At 37.0% G+C, this 24,030-nt stretch overlaps 1 protein-coding gene and 1 long non-coding RNA gene across 3 annotated transcripts in view; one reads left to right on the plus strand and one right to left on the minus strand.

Annotated features, from left to right (window-relative positions):
- The window catches only part of CNTNAP2 (contactin associated protein 2), a 1,031,572-nt gene extending 1,008,373 nt beyond the window's left edge, over window positions 1–23,199 (minus strand). Inside the window, exon 1 of the mRNA XM_071429755.1 lies at window positions 23,065–23,199. Coding sequence (XP_071285856.1) covers window positions 23,065–23,161 — 97 coding nt within the window. The 5' untranslated portion in view covers window positions 23,162–23,199. The remainder of the gene's footprint in view (window positions 1–23,064) is intronic.
- Window positions 23,200–23,266: 67 nt separating this feature from the next.
- The window catches only part of LOC139591273 (uncharacterized), a 232,737-nt gene continuing 231,973 nt past the window's right edge, over window positions 23,267–24,030 (plus strand). For both annotated transcript variants that reach the window (XR_011679594.1, XR_011679595.1), the window contains exon 1: window positions 23,267–23,354. This is a non-coding gene — a long non-coding RNA (uncharacterized lncRNA). The remainder of the gene's footprint in view (window positions 23,355–24,030) is intronic.

A 24,030-nucleotide genomic window follows, 5' to 3' on the forward strand; every position in this document is an offset into this window, starting at 1 on the left:
CAGCAGAGAAAAATGCTTTTCTCCTGTAAGCTATGAATTCTTTTAAGATAGAGGAAGATGGAAGTCTCCTTTCTCTGTCTGAGAAAAGCTGATATTGACAGGAGAATAGGGCAGCAGCATAGCAGAGCTTGTTCTTGGACCAATTTCCATAGCCCCTGGGAATGTACTGTAAAGAATTTCAGTAAACAATTATGTTTGCACAAACAGATTCAAGCTGCTATAAATCACTTCACTTCTTGTTCTTAAACAAAACTATTTAATTTATCCACTGCTTGTTTTTGACAGGCTGTGGCAGGAGGAGAGAGGGAGAGACAGCTGTGTTGCAGCTTCACTATCTTGAAGGCTTAAGAGTTTCTAATGTTTCCATGCCAGAATCTCTGCATACTTTAGACCACAGCTCAATAGAGTTTTTTCCCCAGAAATTTTGTAGTAAACATGACATATGAGTAGATGGAAAGATGGAAGAGTTGGAATTCAATATGAGAGTGGATCTTGAGATATCCATGACACATTCTTATACATTAAGGTAAGGCAACAAACTGAAGAGGACTAAAAGTTTTAGTACGGCCCAAGACATATCAGTGTATCTGAAGGGAGGGTGTCAAAAGGTAGGATCTAGGCTCTTCTCAGTGGTGCCAAGCAATAAGACAAGAGGCAACAGGCAGAAACTACTGCACTGGAAATTCCATCTGAGTATAAGGAAGAACTTTTTAATTGTGTAGATGACCCAGCAGTTTGCACAGAGAGGTTCTGAAGTCTCTCTCATTGGAGATATTCAAGAACCACCTGGACACAAACTGGTGCCATGTGCTCTAGGATGACCCTTCTTAAACAGGAAGTTGGATCAGATGGCCCACTGTGGTTCTTTTCCAACCTGACCTATTCTGTGATACCAAAATCCCATTACCGCTGAATTTACAAGTTTAATACCATCACTGATCCTCTATAACCCCAGACAATGAGGAGCACAAGTCACACTGAAAGTCAACAAAACATATACTTTTGTGCTATGCCTTAGATTTTACTATGTTTAACTATCATTTCTCCCTAACAGAACCACCCTCAAGAAATCCTACTTCTTTAAAGACCAATGAACTTTTAAATAATTCATAACCCTTGAACTAAACAAAATCAATTTTGCCTGTCAACATAATTTGAGAATGAGGAGATATTAAACCTGAATGTAACAAAATCTTGGTAGCATCTAAATATGAAAAAGTAATCTGTCCTGTTTCTTAATTCCTCTCTTCTTACATTATAGCACTCTTCTTTTTCCCATCTCTCCATTTTTCCATGTGCTCAGAAAGATAATTACTTCATCTCTTATGCCACTACAGTGGCTTGAAACATCTAAATAATTTTCAGCTGTAGAATAAACAAATTAATTCATTTGCCCAGGAAAAATAAGGAATAGAACTGATACAAATTCAACATCTAAAAGAAGATGAAATAGAGCTGTGGATGTGTTTATAATACTGCTGAGGATACTGCTAGTCCTTTACTTAGAGCCCACTAACAGAGTGGAGATTTAGGACTGGTATTATCTTAACCCAGTTTGTGTCAAATGCATTGCAACCTTTGTTAATTTGCCATGAATTTACTTAGAAAGTACCTTTGTCAGTCAGTATTTACAATTCAGTTTCAGGTGTCACAGGACTTTGCTGTCAGGCAAATGGAGCTTAAGGTGAATAATAACATTAATAGGGAGCAAGGCAAGGTTTGTACAGAGAGAGGGGTTTTTTTTACAATTTTATTTGCTATATATTACTGGGAAAAAAACCCAAACAAATGTATAGATACACAGACTTTTTATAAAATCTGGAAGAGATGCCAAAACTATCAGGATTTTAATCCATCCATTAAAATTATTTTTTGGGGTTTTACACCTCAAGTATCCTCATTTTAAATGGTTGCTCCCTGAAGAAAAACATTTCAGCTCCTTCTTTCAGAAGGGAAATATTTCACCTTGTTCTTTCTACTTTAGAAAGTAGAAGAAAAGCTGCTTGACAGTAGGAAAATAGGTTTTGGGGCAAAAATTATATTCTACTGCAATCTGATACAAAGTGGACAGTGGAAACCAGTCCACTTGACTTACTGCCTCATACCCCTTCTGCAAATCAAGTACCTCCTTAATCCCCACATGTTCCTTTGCAGTGTGCACATAAAAAGCCTTAAATAGTGTAAGAAGGTATTATGATTAAGTAATGCATGGATTTGATCCTTCATTCCTTATAAATGTAGGTAATTTCTTATGTACACAAATATGGATGACTTTGCAGGTACTGCTTACTTGAGTAATGATTATTGCTTTGAGCACAATGTCTATACATTATTACTAGATCCCTAATCATGGAATGCTATTATTCAGCTATAAATTATTATTATGACTTATATTACACACATACTAGTTAGAGTGTAGTGCAGTTTTCTTTAAGATAGAAATGTAGATTTTTACAAAAATAGGAACGCAATGCGAGTAATATTTTATTTTAAGCCTTAGAAGTGTGAAAGTAGGTCAAGTTCTGTGCCAAAATATATGTTGAAAACTGTTATAATTATATGCTGGAGTGCTGTAGAAGATTGTATTCACTTCATAAGTCAGCATCAAAACTGTGTTAGGTACATAGAATAGTGGGCATTCTGAAGTTGATTAAATGATTGCTGTAACACTCAACACTTATTCACCATGCATCCAAACTTTCTCCACTGCAAAACAATTGGATGAGATTGTGAACATCTTTTAAATCAAATGTTATCTATCAAACAGTAAAACTGTGAAGGCTGTCTATTTTGATGCTATACTATGCATAAGAAAAAATTTACCATTTATGTTACAATTTAAAAAGAAAAAAATTCCCAGATCATCATCAAGTTGAACATCAACATGTGGTATGGATATCAGCATGGTGAAGATAAAATGAACTATTACAACAGTAGGAAAAGAACCTGTCTTCCCATACAAAGTTGGAATCTCTTTTGCTACAAAGAAAAAAGTTATAGGGTACTGAGGCACAGTTTAGGCTATTGAAATATCGGGGGGGTTGAAAGAAATTGATTTTTGAAAAATTGTTTATCTGAAGAGAGAATTTGTATAAGAAGGGTGTGAAGATGGGAAAACTAATTTAAAAAAACCCATTCAGATAAGATCAGCTTCCTTATTTGATTACAGAGGAATTTTAAATGAAAATACTTTCAAAGTTTATCTGATAATGTGCTATTGAAAAGCAGTGTTCTCATTTGATTTCTAGTTGATTTTTGCATGATTTTATGAACATAAATATTATATGCTTTGGGATTGTAATGATCAGGTCTAATTTAGTAGAAATATGACAAAAAGGACAAAATTCCATGATGCTCAGCAGTTAAGAGAAATGGGGAGTAAGAAGGAAGTTGGCTTGCTATGCTACTATTTTTAATTAAAATTTTCTGATCAAGAAAATAGTACTGTTGTACTCAATAGCCTTCTAATTTTCTATGCTTGTTTACTAAATGATCTGTTGAATGCAAAATAGGGGTTTGATTAATCTTCTGACTTATTCCTTGTACAAAAACTGATCTGAAGCATAATGTTCCTCTTCTTATTTGAAAGAGAAGCTTTCTTTCATATGTTTGTTCTAAAAAATAAGTATTCAGATGAAAATTAACTTCAAACCGCCTGGGGGAAAATGTTGTTTCTTGTATAAATAGCTATAAAGTCAGTCCCAAAGAGAACTTTTAACACAGAATTAAAAGAAAAAAAAAAGAACACCCAAAACTATGGCTATGACAGGCTAGTATTTAAAGATGGCATGGGGATGTAATAGCCCACACATGCAGTAAAAAAATAGCCAAAATACAAACATGGGTATTTATTTGGTGAGACTTTCATTTGTTTGTGCAGCAAAAACTCAGATAGTCATGGTTTAAATCCCCAACCCTCTCAGTTTAGTCTCAGTCTGGGTGTAACCCTTCCCCCCATGAATGTTAAAAAGATGGGAATAGGCAATTTTATTTACTATGCATCAAAGTAAGACCATATCTGAGAAGGCATTTTTAAGTTAGGTAGTCAAATTTACTTCTATTTCTGGTTTATTTAACTCTGGTTTATTAGGACATTCTCAGGAAAGACCACATGCAATGGTTGCTAGCCAAGAGGAAGTGGCTGAAGTTAGCTGACCTGCTTTCCCAAATGCTTGGTTTCCTTACATTTAACAATCCCCTACTTAGTATCAGTGAATGCACACTTATCCAGTCCGTGATCAAATGAGTCCATCCTTAGGGTTGTGATCAGCTGTAGTATCAGCTCTGACCTCTATGAAGGGAGATAAAAATTCCTCCTGTGTGTTTGCAACTTCCTTCTCAATCAGTGTCAGCTGGACAACTCCCTGCCAAAACTCTCACTGAAACATTTCATCCATCTTATAATCACTCCTGGAAAAGGTCCTAGGTCTGCCCTAAAGCTCTTAACAATCAGCTTTAAAATTCCCAATTCTTTGCAACAAGGTCTTTAGGGCACCAACCTTTGCACTTACACAGAACAAATCTTTGCAGTTCTAAAAAAAGTCAGTGACCCCTCTGCAGCTAGATCCAAGCAGGAGCCTCAACAAGAAATGGGCAGCCTCTTGTGATGGGAATGAAGAATATTATGCCTGATGATTCTAACTGCAGCTCTCATTAACTGTTCCCTTGCTCCCAGAAATTGAATTAACAATGAAATTAGTAAAGTCACCCAGTGGACTTGGATCTGCAATTGAGAAGTGGAAGGTTCATATCTATTTCTGTGTGCAAATGAATGTCAGCAATCAATTAGGTGTATTTCTTAAGTCTTCACTGATCTTATGAGCAGTCATATAATCCAGCAACAATCTGAGTTATTCATATTATCAACCTGACTCCCTATGAATCATTGTGTTCCCTTCAAAGGAAAAGTGGCACTAATAAATTTTATCCTATTTTTTAATTGATTTCTAGATTACTTTTTCAGTGCCCAGTGGACATTTCAAGTGGACATTCCAAATGGACTTTTATTACTCTATATACACCAACCCAGTGCTGCCTCTTCCACACTGCACAGCACTGAAGCTCTGGGACAGTTTGCTGCTATGTTGTGCTGATACATCTCCTTGCCAACATAGTCTCCAACGTTTTGTTTTTTAAAACCTACTAAAATTTTGGAAATATTAGAGATTTTCAGAAATTATACCTAACAAAGATGCTTATAGCAAGTTAGTCATGAAGTGTATTGTTGAGTTGTTTTTTTGGGTTTTTTTTTAGGTTTGGGATTAAATGGGTGAGATGGTATTTCCTTTTCAGACTTAGATGTTTATTAGTTTTTATTTATATTATATTCTTACAAACTGTGATCTCTACAGTACTTCATGCTAACAAATTAAAAATGGAGCTGTATCTCTCTTTTTACAAGGCTTTTTAAGGATAAACTGTTTAATTAAGAAATTACACCTAAATTATTTTTTCTTTTACCTTAATGACTAACTACTTGTGGCCCACAATGCAGACTTTTTTATCTAATTACACAATGTCACCCAAACTCATGAAGAAGAAGGTGAAGAAGAAGGACTAGTCTTTGACTTAAAACTTTCATCTTGTTTTTTATATATTATTATATTTTAAAACTTTTAACTCTAAGCTTTCTACCGTGTGATATTACACACTTCTATTCAAACTATGCACCGATAATCCCAGTCCTATCATTCAATTTTGGAAGTTTTTTCCACAGCTTCAGGTCAAATGCAGTGTTCTCTTGGGGGGTCAGTGCCTGCCAGCACAGAAAGTCTAAAATTCTCAGCAGCTAGGGTTCCAACAGTGTATGAAACATAAAACTTGGCACAAAGTACACTAATATTTGACATATGGATGTGCAGTCTATTTCTGATTTAACAGTATGTCTCATGGTGTTAAGATCAGATTATTAAAATTATTAGAGATGCCTCTGCCCAAATTAAGGTGCAAATGAGACCATATGCCAAAAGCAATAGCAAAGATTTTATTTAGCAGTAAATGTGAGAGGGCAGGAGAGAGAGAGAGAAAGGAACAGGGGGAGAGAAAGAAAGTGACTCTATCCAGGAGTGGCAGGGGGTAAGAATCCACAGAATGCCAAATCTATTGGGTTTATTGTCACTCAGGTTCAGGTGGGAATGACCACGTACCTCCCCTCAGGCAGGGAGTTTCACACTGGATGATGAAATGTTGTGGATCTCAGGACATTTTATGAGTCTTTGACATCTTCTTAGATGCTGCAGTCTCTCTCAGTTGAATCAATCATGATCCTTCAGCCAAGATGAATACCTTCATCTTACATCTCAATGCCTCCACCTCAATTCAAAGGGGAGTATTCATAGCTTAGTGATTATGTAAGAAAGGACATTGGCATAATAAAGAGTTATTCCACCTCGCAGGATTTACCTCTCATCAGACTCTTCCCTTATCTGGAAACCAGACTTCCAATGTGACCAAAATGGGCCTAAACCATTCCTTGAACCTGTTACAAGTTGCAACATTTTCAAGAAATCTCTGGAGATTTTGTCAAGAGCAACATTATTTTAAATTACAAAGATATTGACAGGCTACCCATTGCAAAACATGAGTAGTTCTGACTGTCAGATTATCGACTGAATTGTCTTTAACTGATCACGTATTAATAACTATTAAAAATAACGTTAGGTACATATTACTCTGCTGATTTTATGGACTGGAATTGCAGATGCTTTAATGTACACTAGAGGGTAATTTATTTAAAGTTTTCCTGGAAAAAGATATTGGCTAGGATTTCAAATTATCTAAGCATGTGTGATAATTTCCTCTCAAAGACTCTGAGATATTCTGATACAGTATTATCATAATCTAAACTCTCCATTCTTTACAGATTAAATTGCTAATCAATTAATTTGATTGGATACTATTCTGTTTTTTAAGCTCCACAGTTTTGTAAAGTCATTGGATATCAGCTGAAAAGTCATATTTAACAGTCAAAAAACCCACCAAAATAACTGACAGTTCTACCTTCTATGTTTCAATCAAATCACTTACATTTCATGGCCTAATTTGCTGCCATTTTTAATGAACAGATTTTGCATATTCTGAAATTCAGTGCTCAGTACCAATTAGATAAATTAATATCTGTATCTCTGATTTGAGCAGAATGTAACCTTTGGAATTCTAAATCCTTAAGATTAATTTCTGAAGGCCTCATCCTCTCTGGAAACAAATTGATAACTAAAAAAAAGTAATAATTGTTTAGGAAGATTACGCATAAGTCAATAAACTCTAAAACAACCTTGAGTAAGGTTGCTGATGTGTGTTTATTATTGTGTTTCTAGAAGTCAATGCCTGTTATTTTCATGTAATCTTTTTTTCCCATCTTCACTAAGCCTATGAGAGTAAAGTCTCTTATTATTTCAACCAAGCCACAGAAATTACACTAGCTGAGGAGCTATTATTCCCACAAAATCAGGCTTTAGGCAAGAAGTTGTCTTGGTTTGAAATACAGGTGTCTGCTAAGGAAGGCAGGAGCATCCCTCAGAATGGAAAATCTAAACCCCTTCCCTCCAAATTATTGTAATTTTGAAATTAAGGGGCTCTCAGGCAAAGATATGAGAACAGGAATATCAGTTCTTTACTAGAATGCATGATAAAGCAAACAAACAACAACAGCTACAGCATTAACACCAAACAGAACCAGAACCCCAGCCCTCTGCCGCAGGCGCTTTCCCTTTGGTGCAGTTCCGGTCACCGCCAGCAGGGGCGCTGCTGGCTTCCGGTGGGCGGGGCAGGTGCCATGATTCCTGCACGGCTGCAGGGGGCGCTGTGGCGCGAGCTCAGAGCGCACACAGCAATGGCAGCTCAACCATGACAGGAAGGGAGGGGAAGAGAGGCTTTGCTTCACAAACCCCTGGGGCACCCAGTCCTGGTGCCCCAGCAGGACTCTGAGGAGCCCCAACCTGGGATGGCAGGATTTCAGATGGCAGGGGGTGCAAGGCTACAGTGCAGTGAAAGCTGGGAACAGTGCCAAAGAAGTGCTGGGGTGGGGCAGTGGTGACCTGGCTCTCTATGCAGGGCAGGGAGAGGCGAGCTGAGGATCCCAGGTGCCTGAGCAGATAGTGATAGGTCCCTCTTTTAGTGAGGCAGGTGAAAATAAGGTCCCAGTTCAGTGGCTGCTCTCACAAGCAGAAGCTCACCCCACGGCAGAAGAAGCAGCTCTGGGCTGGGCTCTGGTGGCAGCAGTGAATTCCCTTCCCCAAGCAGCAGCTCCAGCTGTTCTCCTCCGAAGTTGAGAGTCCGCAGCTGCCCCAGTCCCATCTTTTATCAGTGCAATTCTCATGGTATCTCTGCCCCTTGGGGAGAAACTCCCAGATAAGAGAAGTGCAACCAGATGCCCTCCTCCTGAGACTGGCCACTTCTTTTGTTTTTCTTAAGTACCCAGTTAGTGTTTCCTAGCAATTAATGGGGGAAAATTCTATCAGTAAAAAGGAACAAAAGGAAAGAAACCTAACCCCCAACAGAAGTACATTTAGCAGACTGGTTGATTATGTGTATTAAATTCAATTGAAACAAATCCAGAACAATGCAAAGCTTGTACTTGAAGAGCAATTCTGCAGCTGAATCAGGTTCCTTCTTTGGAAGTATTTGTGGTGCCTTTCTGCCAGCCAGATTTCATAAATGCCATTTAGAAATCTAAGGGAGATTTTATTGTGTAGAATGTGGCTGGATTATTTCAATATGGTTTATGAAAATATTACTGTTGCTAAAAACAAATTAGAGATCTAGCACTGAAAAATTTTACTGTTATCAGTTGTGTTATAAACACTGTTTTATGCACAGTGCTCTCCTTATTAAAGGCATAGATAACACACAGATTTACATTTGAGGCTAATTCTTACAAATGGCTTGAATATTTATTATATTTATATCCACAAAAATAGTAGTCCAAACATGCAATGTACAACAAAACCGGCAGAGAATTAGAGAACTTAACCAGCTCCATGTTATTTGTCTCCTTCCACAGCCTCTGAACAGTTTTCAAGGAGCTGAACATTTTACAGAAAGAGGTCCTTATTCTTGCTCTTATGGTCTCCAATCCCTTCTATCATAAAACATCCCTCGGGATCTATTCACATCTTTCAACTCTTGATGGATCCACCTCAGATATTAGTATGGATTTGCCTGCAGGAATATACAGAAAGATGTCTGGTTTTTCCCTCTTGCTCCTCTGCCAAAATTAAAGGATAAGAATCTTCTGGAATATCACATAAGTATTTTTATTTGAATTAGTTGAAATGTCTGCCTGGGGCAGAAGGAAGATGGAAGGCAAAAAAATAAAAACGTTTTAAACATTAAACACCAGTGCTGAAAAATAACTATATTCCTCATTAAAACTGACACCAGAACAATTTTTCTTTGATATATATAAAGTTTGAATGTTATTAGAAGTATTTATATCTTTATAGGCTGAATTACGATGATATCCTTCATAGCTTTATGTTCATTTCTTTCTGTAATCAGAGTTATTAAAACAAAGCAAGGAATGCATTGATTTATAAGTACAAATAACAGGCTATACTTGCAAATAATATTTTTCTTCTTGGATAGTAGAGTATTGTCTTAGATGTGTGTATAACCATAAAATGCCAATCATACCTCTGAAATTCCACCAAAAATTCTCAGCACTCCTCTAATCATCATGTCTCTGAGTGAGACAGTGCCAATAAATTCTTTTCAGTCCTACAATCAGACTTGAAATATTTGTTGTGGTTTTTCAGAAGTATGATACAATTTTGTTATAGTTCTGTTGAAAATTCAGCCTTATTTTTCTTTGTTTTACATTTATCTCATTTTTTCAGTTACTCATGGACTTTTCATGTAGCTGCTTACTTGAAAACATGGCACCTTAGAGCATTTTGGGGGATGCACTCATACATCAGCACAATACAGGGTATATGATACAGAGAATCTTGAGCAATCCAAAGGCACACTGCATGTGCACTCTTATCAAGCAAAAAAAATGTCCAAATTGATCCTGATATAGAGTTTGAGGAATATATGCAGGAACATGACTGATCTAGAAAGACTGGCCTCACTCCACTGAGTTTGGAATCTGAATCATGTCCGAAATTTCTGTATTTACTTCCATCTCAAGATTTTTCTAGTTTGGTTCCATCTTCTTTTTTTAGATTTAGTGAGAAGAATTGAGAAAAACTTTTAGGTCATAATTTGAGGACAGAATTCTCACTCATTAGACTGTTTTTGATGTGTCTGGTTTTGTGATAGGCCTATAATCTGAGTGTCCCTGTTTCAGCACATCAAAATTTATTTCCTGTTCCTCACTGGCAGCAATTACAATTTTCAGGACTCAGCAGCTGTACAAATAAGAAAAATACTTCCTAGTGAAGTATTCAGGTAATAACAGTTCGAGCTACTCCATTTCAGATTTAATATAAAACCAAAAGGAACTACCTTTTCCAGTGAGAAGAAAAATAAAATCAACTTCTATCTCTGAACACTCTTCACAATTGACATAATGGTTTTACTGATATTTCATAAAAGGTAAATCTTCAGCAACAGAAGAGAAGTGATTTTCAAATTCAGAATATAAATATTCCCCATGAATCAAGAATTCTGAACTAACCATTCTTTATGAATATAAAAAAATATGTCAGTGAAGACTGGGAGGGGCATTTCTATGAGACTGACCTTAGTGATATAGCAAGTTGCTAAATTAAGAATTCAGACAATCCCTAAAATCCAAATGAATTTTCTGTTCTGATTTGAAGCAATAGTAAGGGTCAGGACAGAACAGGTCAGAAAAGATTATATTACTTTCTTCAGGCTGAAACCAATAACCATGTTGCTCTATCCTCTCCAAGGCCATGTTATCTCATGCTGTATAGTCTTCCTAGAGGACAGATTTAGATTTGATATAAGGAACACTATTTTAGCAAGGTAGGATAACCTCCACCAGTTCCTTACAACAAACCATTCTGTGATTTTGTAATGCAGAATTTAACAAATACATTAAATTATGTGAAAAAATATATAAGGTTTAATTTGTCTATGCACAGAAATCATATTAACTATTTTTAGAAAAAAGAACCAAAATCACAGGTGTGGATGTTGGGTTTTGTGTTTTGGGGGTTTTTTTAAGAACTGAGAAAGGAGCTGAGGAGCAAAAGGAGCCATACCAAAAGACTGCTACGTATAAGTAATGAATTTGCCAATCACGTAGAAAAGACAAAAACATACAGTGTTAGGAAAATGAACAAGACTGCATAAATAGATACCAAAGTGGCAACAAAACAATTTACATTCTAATAAAATCTGACAAAGATGTTGAATAGAGGTTAACAAGGATAGGCGGTTTCAACCAGCAGGGCAAGCTGTAATCGAGAAGGTCTCTGCTGATTATTGCTGATTTCCAATAACCCTTGAAACAGCAAGGAAATTCCAGAAGGCTGAAAGAAACTGTGAAGTGCAAATACTGAAAAAGATGACCTGCACACTTATAAGCCACTACAACTAATAGTGCTGCTAGACAAAACAATAGAACTTGATGAACAAAAATTTAAATGCTGTAAATGCAATTACTGAAACGCAATTACTGATCAATATAGTTTTTTAAAAAGTAGATCTTATCAAAGTATCCTGATCTTCTGAAGGCTTCCTTTTTTTTTCCTGGGAATACAAAACTGGATCACAAGAAATTTTCAGATATATGCATTTATGTCTATATATGCTATATCACTAAGGTTTCTGCATAAATTGCAATAATATGTATTTTGAATTCTGAAGGCACTAGAATGGCAGTCTACACTATTTTAACCAAGATTCAAAATTATTGTAAATGTGGCACTCTAAATATCTCAAAATGTAATTGTAACAAAGGAAATGAGTAGTTTCTAGTGAGAACTAGTGGAAGTTTGATTTTCCATCTTTCGTTGCTTAAATCTTTATTATTTGAACTGCAGAAAAATGCATTGTTTTTGAAGCTGAAGATGACCTGAAGTTTACATGTCAAAAGCTTGGGACAACTAAGCCAGCTGGTAAAAGGAAGCATTAGGCATTTCAATGTGACCATGTTTGAAGTCATGAACTTAGGGTAAAGAAAATAGCTCCAGACCAGGACATTTAATGCCAGAAATGTGTGAAAACCCTGACAGGTATGTAACTTGGGGAAGGAAGACAAAAGAAACATTACCCCTCTGATAAATGAGACAGGGCATCTGATGACAGCTGATATGGAGAAGTCTGATGTACTCAGCAACATTTTTCCTCAAATTTTCCTTGCCAGCTGAACTTCCCACATCTCTCAAGGCCCTGAATATAAAGGCAGGGACTCCATTGTGGGAGCAGACCAGATTCAAGGCCATCTGAGGAACCTGAACATAAACAAATCTAGGGAAGCTGACAAGAGGCGTCCCAGGGTCCTGAGGGAACTGGCAGATATAAGCAGTTCTCTATCACTTCTGAAAAGTCATGACAGTCAAGCAAAAGCTGCAGTGTCTGGAAAAGGGGAAACATTGCACCCATTTATGTAATGTGTAAAAATGGATACTCTGAGAACTGCCAACCAGTCAGTCTCTGTGCCTAGGAAGTTCATGAAACCAGAGTCTCCTAGAAACTCTGCCAAAGAGTATGAATGACAAGGAGGTGTATTAGGGAAAGTAAACTTGGTGTCATGAAGGGAAAATCATATGTGACAAGCCTGGTGCCCTTCTACAAAGGAGTGACTCTCTTAGTAGATGAGGGAAGATCTTCTGATGTAACCTACCTGGCCAATGACACAGTTCTACACAACACCCTTGTCTCTAAATTGGAGAAACATGGGTTTGATGCATGAATTCTTAGATGGATAAGGATTGACTGGACAGCCATGCCCAAAATGCCAGTGGCTCAGAGTCTAAATAGAAATGAGTGCTATCCTTCAGGGGTATTGGGACAAGTACAGTTAAATATCTTTATTAATGACCTAGACCATGGGATAGAGTGTACCCTTAGCAAGTTTGTGGAATGAAACCAAGCTGAGTGGTGCTGTTGATATGACTGAGGAAAAGGACACCATCCAGAGAAATGTGGACAACTTTGAGGAGTGGTCTCATATGAACCTCATGAGGTTCAACAAATCCAAGTGTAAGGTCTATGACCTGGTTGGGGCAATCCCCAGAAGCAATACAAACTGGGGGATGAATGGATTGAAAGCAAGGAAGGGCTTGGGGATACTGGCAGATGAAAACTTATGTAAGAGCGAACAATGTGCATTTGCAGCTGAGAAAGGCAGTAGGATCCTGGAATGCATAAAGAGCAGCATGGCCAACAGGTCATGGGAGGTCAAACTGCCCCTCTACTCTGCTGTCATTAGACCTGATATGGAGAACTGAGTCCAACGCTGGAGCCACTCTCAGTCCAGCTGAACAGAAGAAAGATGTTGACATGTTGGAGTTTGTTGACATGAGGGCTGCGGAAATAGTCAGAGGGCTTCTCCCTTTCATAAAGAGAAACTGAGAGGGTTGGCGTGGCTTATCTTGGAAAAAAAGGCTCCAGGCAGACCTTATATAGCAGCCTTTTCATACTTAAAAGGGACCTACAAGAAAGATAAAGAAATACTTTATACCGGAGCATGTACTGATAATATGAGAGGAACATTTTTAAACTAAAGAGAGTAGATTTAGATTACACTAAAGGACTGAATCCTGGAATAGACTGCCCAGAGAAGCTGCAAATATCCCATCCCTGGAAGTGTTTAGAATCAAGTTGGACAGGGCATTGAGGAATCTGGTTTGGTGAAACATGTCCCTGCCTGTGGAGTGGGGTTGGACTAGATGATCTCTTCCAACCCAAACCATTCCCTAGTTCATTGATTCTACGATCTGGTGTCCTGAGGTGACTTTATGATGCTTGTATTCCCCATTGTCTGTTCTGTTTATGGTGGTTATTAAGTTCTGCACCCTTGAAACTAGATCTGAGAGGGAAGGGGGAGAAGGAGAAGCAGTGGAATGTCTGAGGTGGTTGTTTTCAAAATATAAAGATAAGAGTTTCATCTTTCTCTTCTCCAAGACTGTGTTGTCTGCAGCATGGATGGACAGTGGAAGAGAGCTCTCCTTTGCTTTTAGTTAGTTTTTAGCTAGCTGAGGCAGTGAAGTTCCCTGGACTCTTTTTCTTAAGACTGTTCAAACCTGCTCTGGACTGAAAACTCAGAAGAACACTGGGAGCTCACACCTGTGGCCTACCACGGCCTGGGATGTGGCATTTTCCAGCACCAGAGGGACTGATAAGAGACTGAGCAAGCTGAGCTACACCCCATGACAAGGACTTTCTGAATTTGCTATCTCTTCAGAGCAGTGAAGGGTTTTATTGTTTAATATTATTAATTGTTTATGCTTGCGAATACTTTGCTTGTTAAATAATCTGTTTTTTCCACTTTTCTCTAAGGAAGTCTTCCTGAACCAGTAGGGGGAGGGCTTCTTGAATCTGCTTTCTAGAGGGACCCCTTTGGAAGTTTCCTCCCAAATTTGCCCTGAACCAGGATATCTGTAAAGCGGAAGAAAGTAGTAATACAATCAACCATATCACTATAGCTGGGTTGGATCCTTTATGGACTTATAAATTATGAATATGTAGATTTGGAAGCATAATGCAGTCACAGAATTCCTCTGACACAGTTTTTTTCCATATGAATAAAACCTATGCACTGTACTGACCTAAACACTAAAATTGCATATTATGAATAATTATAAACCAAATTAATAAAAGGATTCCTTATAATGATATTCTAATAATTGTGTTTTGAAAAAATAAATCCTAACTTCATTCATAATATCTGATTATCTGATTTAACAGGCCAGGATTATAGCACAGCAATTAAGCAGTGAAGGAATTTCAATTGAGTTATTACCTGTGTACCTAGCTTTCACAAACAGATGAATTAATCAGGAATCAATGAAGAAAATCTCCCTTAGTTTCAGGCTCAGCAAATTACTCAAAACAGTGATGAATCAATGAGAATCCAAGAGAAGCCAGTGGAGTCAGTTTATTGCTGGAGGAAAGGGTAGGGAGAGGACATAAAGTAGGGAGTGAGATGATTCATAAAATCAGAAAGGAGGCATGTGAGAAATGGCAAATGATTTAGGAGCAGAAGCAAATAGGTGTGTGACCATGTGATGTATATTTTTTGGAAAAGGGTTGGAACAGTAAAGGATACCTTCTCTTATCTAGAGGGAATTTTCTATCATTTCCATCATTTCATAACAGCTTGGCTCTACCAGGGAAGAAGCAGGTAGGACATTCATCATATAACTGACAGTATGCCCACTAGCATAATTTTTTGGATGTAAAACCAAAGGAAAGAACATTAGAGAGTACATCTTGCTGAAGCTTGGGAGCATGTATCCAGCAGAGCCTGCCCAGTACAGGATATGCTTCTGACTCCATTTCTCACAGACGCTTACTCTTTTCCTAATGCAGTGCTAATGCTACGGACAGGGCAAGCTACTCTGTGACTCCATTCCTCAGCAGAAAAATAAATAGGTTTTGGCTATTGTGTGGGAGACAACCTCAACTTCTCTTCAGCACATTCATCTCTGTTTTTTACCCATAGCAATGGTGGATGCCACTAGTTTTAATTTCTGACTCTGTTTTTAAATTAACTAATTATCCTTATTTTTCCTTTTTTTTTTAATAGATATTTGAATTTGTATCTGTGTTGAGAGAAAAAATTATCTACAAGCCCTTCCTATGTTTCACTAAAAATGTGGGCAGAGTCTAAAGAGTTTAGGAGGGCATCTGTGTTTGAAACCTGGGTCAACATGGTATAAATTTAGGTTTTTTGTTTCTCTGTGTGTTGGTTTGCTATTCCAAGTTTGTTTGTTTTTGTTTTTTTTTTCTTTTTTTGGGGGGGGAGGGTTGCTTTTCCCAAACCACAGTACTCCTTTTATTCCCATAAGCTGAGTAAAAGCATATTCCAATATTCCAATTTAATTGCATTTCAAAGTGTGTTCCAAGAACTTTACACCAATGATATTTAAAACCAGTGATATGATATGAAATGGTATGAAAATGTGAAATATATTGAGGTTGCCTTTCCTGCTGTGTTTTATCCCATTGCATTAGGCCCTTACACAATAATTCTTCCTTTTCTTCTCTGGCAAACCTTCCATCACAGGCTTTCTGCTGTCCCTTATGGAAATTGACCCTTGGAGTCTCCTCAGCTCATCTGCTGATCTTCTGTATTACCTCCCTATAAATTCCAGGTTTTCATTGGGTTCTCAGTAAATAAATACCAGTTCAAGTATACAAGATGAATAAGCAATAAATAAGATACATTTTTATCAATATTTAGGTGATTTAAGAAACACAGACAGTGGGTTTCTTAGATTTGATGCAGAGCAAACCTCTCTAGATTTGATGCAGAGCAAAAAAAAAGCTTATTTTTTTCAGTCAGATTATTCTTACATTGTAGAAACAGAAAGCAGAAATGTAGCACATGTATAGCTGACTTCCTTGGGCAAAGATTAAAAAATACTAAATGACATAACACAATGTTTATGTTATATTTAGACAGTCATTTCTACAAGAAAAATTACTTTCCCTTTAAGCTGAGACTTAAATATTCTAGATAAAAATAATAAATGTTCATTCAAAAACATCATATTTGTTTGTGGGATGGAAAACCCTTTGGCTAGAACAGTTCAAATGCTTTCTGGTTTCTAGAAAGTATTTTTAGCTGTTTATTTTATTTACACATTGAAAGTTGTAACCCAACTTGAGCTTTTACCAATACAAATGCAAAACTGGCAACAAAGTTCCTAGCTATACTAGGAGTCAATTTTAGTTACTGATTTATTTAAAACATACTTTTGGAGTGCATACACAGCTTAAAATAAAATATTTTATAAATATTTCAAATGATGGTAAATATTAACATCAAGTAACGAACCATATGTGTAAATAAGTTTGCGAATCCCTCAATGGACTTAGCATGACCACTTGCTTTAGTTAAATGTTACATCTCTACCAGGAGACTGTAAAGTCAAAAAAATCTCTAGACTTTTTAGGCAGAGGAAAGAGGTAAATGTGAATGTCAATATCTTTTTCTGCTCTGAATTATCTGCTGTTCAACCTTAAAGGCCCAATCGGAAAAGGCTGGCTACTACTACAGTGAATGAATACTGAGACCATTTCTGAGGTAGGAAAGGTCTCAGCTTTGTAAAGCTGCTTTGAAATTGCGGAACTATTAAAACCAAGTGCCCAAGTTCCTTGTAAATGTTAAGCACAGCACTTGGGAATTCTTTTATTATATCTATAATGTCTTCAAAGTTGGAAATGTAAGTGGCTCAAAAGAATTGATTACTGATTACTGCAATTTTCTACTTCACCAAATTTAGAGATTTAACATGTTCTGCAATTACCTGGTGGTCTTGGATTATCTACCTATGCAATGCCAATGAAGTTGCTGGATAAATGAACTATAATACAGATAAAATCAATGTTCGTTCAAAGGCTGAAGTCTGAGGAACCTTTTTAATAATTTCTAGTATTTCATACCAATGGACTGCATCATGAACTCATGACAAAGAACATAACCACACCGTTCCTATAATCTGTGGCACAACTTCCATTTCCTTCAGTGCAAGAAGGCTCAAGCTAGCGGACTGCTCTCTTTATCCTACAAGTCTTCCTGATCTTTTAAAGAAGGATCTCATCTCTATGTGGATTTTGGAAATAATGCTATAATTTTAAATTATTTAAAATTGTTAAGACTAAAGAATTTTCAAAGTCACTCATCATCTCATCTGATGAAGAAGACTCCTGTTGCTTCTCTAACATTTCCTAGTTGAAGTTTCCTACTTGACTGGATCACATTTGCAAGTCCATGTGCTTTTGTAAGATGAGCATGACAGCTATTCAGGACATAGGCATGGGTAGGGGAAGACCTCAAAATTTAACCAGTTATCTTATTTTGACGTATGAGTCGGATCATGCAGAGTGAGATCAGCTTTTGAAAATCTAGAAAAAAGAAAATGCAGAAACTCCCCCATGGTTTGTGTATAGTTTGTTATTGTCCCAGACATTAAAAGTACTGCAGTCTTAAAATCTCCTAAACAGTAAACATGATATCTGACAATTTAAAGACATAGAGATCCAAGTTAAAAGTCCTGAAGAACTTCTATAAGAAAATCTACTATCTGTAAAAGATCCATTGTAATGTGAGTTATTCAAGAAGAGGTACAGTCTTATGTCTAATGCCTTATATATAAATAATTTCCTATCACAATTGAAGCAACTAAAATAATCTCCTGGGTTAAAAGTACCTGATTAAAAAAAAAAAAAAGAAAAAAAAGAGAGAAAATAAAAAATATTTCTCATCTCCTGGCAAAAGAAACAACCAACGTTCAGAAACAAGTTTTCAATTTGAAGTCTTTAGCTTCACCTTCAAACTTTTTTTCACACTGGACTACTTATTAAAGAGCTTTTTATGCCTAATTTTATATTATTGCACCAGAATTTAAAAAAAAATAAACAAAACATACAAGCAAAGCAAAAACAGCCCAAGCAAAAAACAGTTTTTAGAACAGTAGTTCCATGGCATTACAATTGATTAAACGCCCACTGGCACCAACTTTGAATCAGACTTCTTCTATTTAGATGAATGTCTGCAATTAGGTTTTATGTAATGTTACATACAGAAAAGTTAAAGACTCTTTGAAACTTTGATTTTTAGCACTGACACAGGCTATAGCTGCTGCCACTAATTTTGAAATTATAGCAGACTATTCAATCCTGTTGCATTCATTCACATATAAGTTAACATATTGCTCAAGAAAAAGCCAATTTATTAAAAGAGTCATGATGAGTAACTCAATGCAATGTTGTTAAATATTAACAGTAACTCAGCAACTCAGTGCAATGTTGTTAAAACTGTCACTTGTCTGTTGAACGTGAATTTTATTATATGGTGATGAATAGCACCAAAATAATAATATAATTATACTATTATGAATGTAAATTTTGTTGTAATTTATAGCTAAAGTGTTCTAAAAGAACAAAAGAGAAATCATATGTTTAATGTTATGAAATTCCATGAACTTAAAAGAGAGCTAGGCCCTCAAATTAAAAGTTTATTATATTTTTAAGCGCTTTGACCCCAATAGTAAGAAAAATGATTAAATGCTAAATGCACATGAAAATGGTTTGGTATACTTGAAACTAAATTCTGTGAGATCGCTGTGTTAACCTCAAGACAACAGGATCTAAACTAATAAATGTTTATCAGTAATTATACCGAAAAGAAAACAAAAAAAAAGGAATTGATCAGATTTCCAAAAATATCATTATTATGTCTGAGACATTATCTGGAAGAGAAATTTTCCCCAAGTGTGAATCTAATAGAATTTATGACACCTCATATGCTTAACATGGGCATACAACTTCCACTGGACCAGATTGCTCAGAGCTTCTTCTAACTTCGCCTCTTAAAAAGGACTTTCTTCTACAATGCCTTGCTCTTTCAAAAGGGACATTACTCCTTTTCAGTACTTTTCCAAGGAAAATCTGGGTGCCATGAAATCAAATATAAAAGCTGTATATTTTTTCTTTTATGTATCTTAATTATTTACTCTACATGCCCCCCTTTTGATTTCTGCACCAAGTCTTGCAAAATGGGCTCAAACTTCAACTTGAGCAGTGCTATGGGACATACTACAAAAGTATGACAAGTATCAGAACTAGAAGTTTTAATAGTTCTGTGCTCATCAGGTTTGCATTGCATAAAAACAGATATGATGAAAAAAACCAAAAAACCCTAGCTGTGAAAGATAATTACTTGTAAAGTGAATTCCTTTCAGAGAGAAGGAGACAATCCTATAATTAATACCTTGAACATTTTTATTACGTAACAACATTGCTGCTTTTTGTGTTTGGGGATTTTATAGGCATACAAATGAGAGTTAGTCTACCCATATTCATATTCTTATCATTCCATCTTAGCCACGTAAAGGACTATAAAGTACTAAATTTGTATTTTCTGTGTTACTTTTTATCTTGTGATGACCTCTCCTGGTTGAGCTGTTCATTAGCCTTGATTCCAGAAGGGTGTTTTCATCCTTCCACGCTTATTAAAAAAAATAAAAATTGCAGGAATATGAAGAATTTATTGCCAGGGTCTGAAAACATGACCATGAATAGAATTGACAGTAAGATCTGAGCATTAATGTGTGGGATATTGTATCACAGTGTATGTTTATTATACTACAGGATGGGCTTTCAACACCCACGTCATCTTGAGATAAAACTAAATGAGATTAAAAGCTTTCAACACGATCACTTCTGAATCAGTACTACTGACAGATTCCATTTTAACTAGAGATATATTTACTTTGCAAAGTAAACAAACATTTGAGATAAAGCATATTCACATCAGCAATATCCAATTCTGTTCTTTCTGAAAGCTGTATCCTTTTCTATGGCAGCACAAGCAGACCAGACTGTGAGAAAATACTGAACAGCAAGCTCTTACATAGGGATTTGTAATGTACTGTACACCATAAGACTTGCATATTTCCTAAAAAACCTATAGAGAAAAGATTTGATGTTGTTAATAACTTCAAAGCCAAAACATAAATTTACAATGGAGGAGAAAATGAAATAGTGGTTGGAAATAAGTTTTACATCAAAGTTGCATTTCACACAGTTTTTAATTGTTTCAGAAGTATTCCGAATATGAGGTTCAAAATCAACAGAGGGGGAAAAAAAGAAAAAAAAAGGAAAAAAACCAAAACTAAACAAAACAAAACCAAAAAAAGGATAATGAAAACTAGGTATATCATCTTGTCAACAGAGAACAAAATTCTCCAATCCCATTCACAAAATCCTCCAATCCAAATCAGTTGCAAAGTTACAAACAACCCCAGAAAATAGAGCACAGTGACAAAATACAGTAGCGTGACCAGTTTGTATAGCAAAGCATGCAACAGAATAACCAGCAAAGTGGTACACCAAAACAGTGTGACACAGCACTGGAGTTCCTTCCCACTGTGGCACCAGCACCCAAGCATCCATAAGCTTTACAAGAATTTTCAACATGTGCTGCACTGAGAACAATCCTTTTGTAAATTTAAGGCTGACGTGTATTTCTAGCTATATTTATGTTTCCAGTAAACAAATCTAGCTCCATTTCACTTTAAGAAGTGAGTCAGAAATAAAATGAAATGCCACTCACTACATAAGGAGTATAATGTATAAGCTCTTGGAAGGTGAATTAATATAAAGAAATTTTTGAATAGCTGATCATCAAGATGGGAATGCATATGACTAAACTGTAATAAAGATTATATATATCCCCCATTCCTGGAATTTCTGGGTATAATGATGTTACTACAACCCTTAACTTCTGAACAAACTTCTTTCAAAAGTTAAAGATTTGTTTGTTGGGAAATCAATAACCTACTGTAGGTAATTTTCAAGTTATACTATAGCCATTAGTTGCTGAGTGACAAAAACAAACAAAAAAAGCTCCAAAACCCTCTCAGAGAAAAGCAGGGACTTTGTTTTCAAAGAACAGATTTCTGACAACCTAAATCATGAATACTGTCCCCCACACATTCCTATTATGCAGAGCCTGAGAGATGACCATGAAGAAATAATACTCCTAAGAAAAATTATATAGCTGGTCAAAACTAAGAAGTAACCTCAGGATCAATACTTCTCCTAATTCAAAGGTAGGAAAACAACTGAATGTCCTATAGCCTTTGAGACCTCAATAACAATGCAGACACTGCTATACATATTTGTTGACACACAAAAAAATATGCAGGTGCAAGAAAATCCTGGAATAACACTTGTTTTTCAATAGGTATTAGATGATAACAGATAGAAACCCAGTAAGAAAGCATAGCAGTGCTCCAATTCCCTAATCATTGCATTGTTCATTCCAGCCCCCAAGGAAACAATTAAACAAATAAATAAATAGAGCGATCTACATAGATCTCTATGCAGTATATACATTGCATTCTATGCAATTCCCTGCTTGGTCAGTAGAATCAACCCCCATTCACATGTATGCAATCCCAGCACATCTATCCATAACATTTCAGGACACTTCCTTCCTCTATAAACAGCCGATCAAGCCAGCACTATGATAATGATACTATAAAAATGCACTGTTTCATTTCAGTATGCATTTCAAAAATACTTGGCCATTGGCAAATGTTTTACATAGTCTTAAGAGAAACAACTAAATACTTAGTACTGACATCTACTTGCAAAATGTTTTGCTCAAAACTACAGCTTAGTGCAATGTTCAAGACTTGGTCTAATATCCACTGAAATCAATTAATATGGTGTCATTTTTATACTAACAACAGAATCGGATTCTGTACAGGTGCTCTACACTCCTCTAGTCTGAAGTTCAGAATTTCAGCAGATGTTTGATCATTTCTCTACTATTTCTACCTCTCTAGGAGGGCAATTGATGGTCTCCTCTAAAATACCTTTGCTCATTCTATTATCGGCAGCAAAACTTTGCTCTAAAGAAAAGCTGTCCTGGCTCAGTTCCCTCTCTTCAATTCACAATCATTCTTTCCTCTTCAAACGAGACACAATTTTCTCTTTCTGCTCCTCGATAAAACACTAGTTATGGAAACTGCTCACATCTCCTCTTTTCCCTCACAAAACTGTGGAAGTGAAGTACTTCCAAATGCAAATTGCATTCCTTCCGAGGAAGATGGGAAAAACCAAAATAAACCAAACCAACCAAACAAAAACTATCCCCAAACTTTGAACTGCTTCTGATTGCTTTCCCCCTCTGACTCCATTGCAGAACCAAGATTATATCACAGAGCAGGTCTCTTTCAACTTTCCACACCAGCTACCATTGAAATCACCAAGGAAGATCTGATGGGGAGCACTGCAAACAGTATCAGACCTCAGTGCACACATATGCATACAAAGAAAAATCAAACACAATCAAACACAATATTCATCAGCAAAGCAAAAATAATCAACCTCACAGAGTTGTGGGAATCTCCCTCTGGCTTAATTCAGAGCTGAAATTGTGCGCGTTTCTTAGAAAAGGGTACTTACGAGATGCAGGCAGAGCAGTCCTGGCTCTGCAGCTAATGCTGATGAAAATCCAGAGGAAGAGAGCTGCCCTGCAGCCAGCTCGGGTAACCACAACCATCCTTCACTTCCTGGCTCCCTGTACTCCAAATGCCAGTCGCAGAAGACCTGCTTTTCTCCACTTTGGCCCCCTTCGCTCTCTCTCCTTCTCTTCCTCGGAGGAGGTGTCGAGGAGGTAAAGGGGGCAGGGCTTTACCTTGGGGTAGAAGCCAAACCCCCTCTTCGTCTGCTATCTTTGGGTTTGCAGCAGCAGGGTAAGTCCCGGTACTTTTCTTTCCCTTATTTCTCTGTGTTTGTGCGTGTTTGTTTCTGTGCCTCCTTCTCAGGGAAAGGGGGAAAGAAAAAAAGAAAAAAAAAAAAAGCCACGAAGTATCAAATAACAAGGATTGTAGAGTAGAAAAATAAATAATAATTTTAAAAAAATGAAGATCAATCACCTAAAAGACGTGGGAGGAGGGAAGGGAAAGGGAGATGGAGATGAAGGGAAGGAAGAAAGGCGAATAAAGCAGTTGGTGCTGCTAATGCTGCTGTTGATGCTACCACTGCAGCTGAGCCTGTCTTCCTGTACAGAGGAGCGCTGCTGAGAGAAGCTTGCAATAACCTCCCAGCTCAGATATATATACACAGTGTACACGCACACACCGCCCGGCAGCCAAACACACACTCACACAGAAGCAGGGAGAGGGGAGGGAGGGAGAGAGACACTCCCGCAGCACAGAAGCAGGCTCAGAGCCTCTCTCCTCATGTATTTATCATCTTCCAGCAGGAGGAAACGCTGCCACTAGCAGCAGCAACCTTCCTCCTCCAAAAAAAAAAAAAAAAAAAGGAGATGGGAAAATCCTCTCCTCTGCGCTCCCCTCCCCTTCCCTTCGCTTCCTCCAGCTCCTCCTTCTTCCTCTGCGCCCCTCGAGCCTCCAGGACCCCGATCGT

The sequence above is a fragment of the Agelaius tricolor genome, unplaced genomic scaffold (genome assembly GCF_023055355.1).
Source record: "Agelaius tricolor isolate 1412-34295 unplaced genomic scaffold, bAgeTri1.0.p SCAF_6, whole genome shotgun sequence".
Classification (NCBI taxonomy): Eukaryota; Metazoa; Chordata; class Aves; order Passeriformes; family Icteridae; genus Agelaius; species Agelaius tricolor.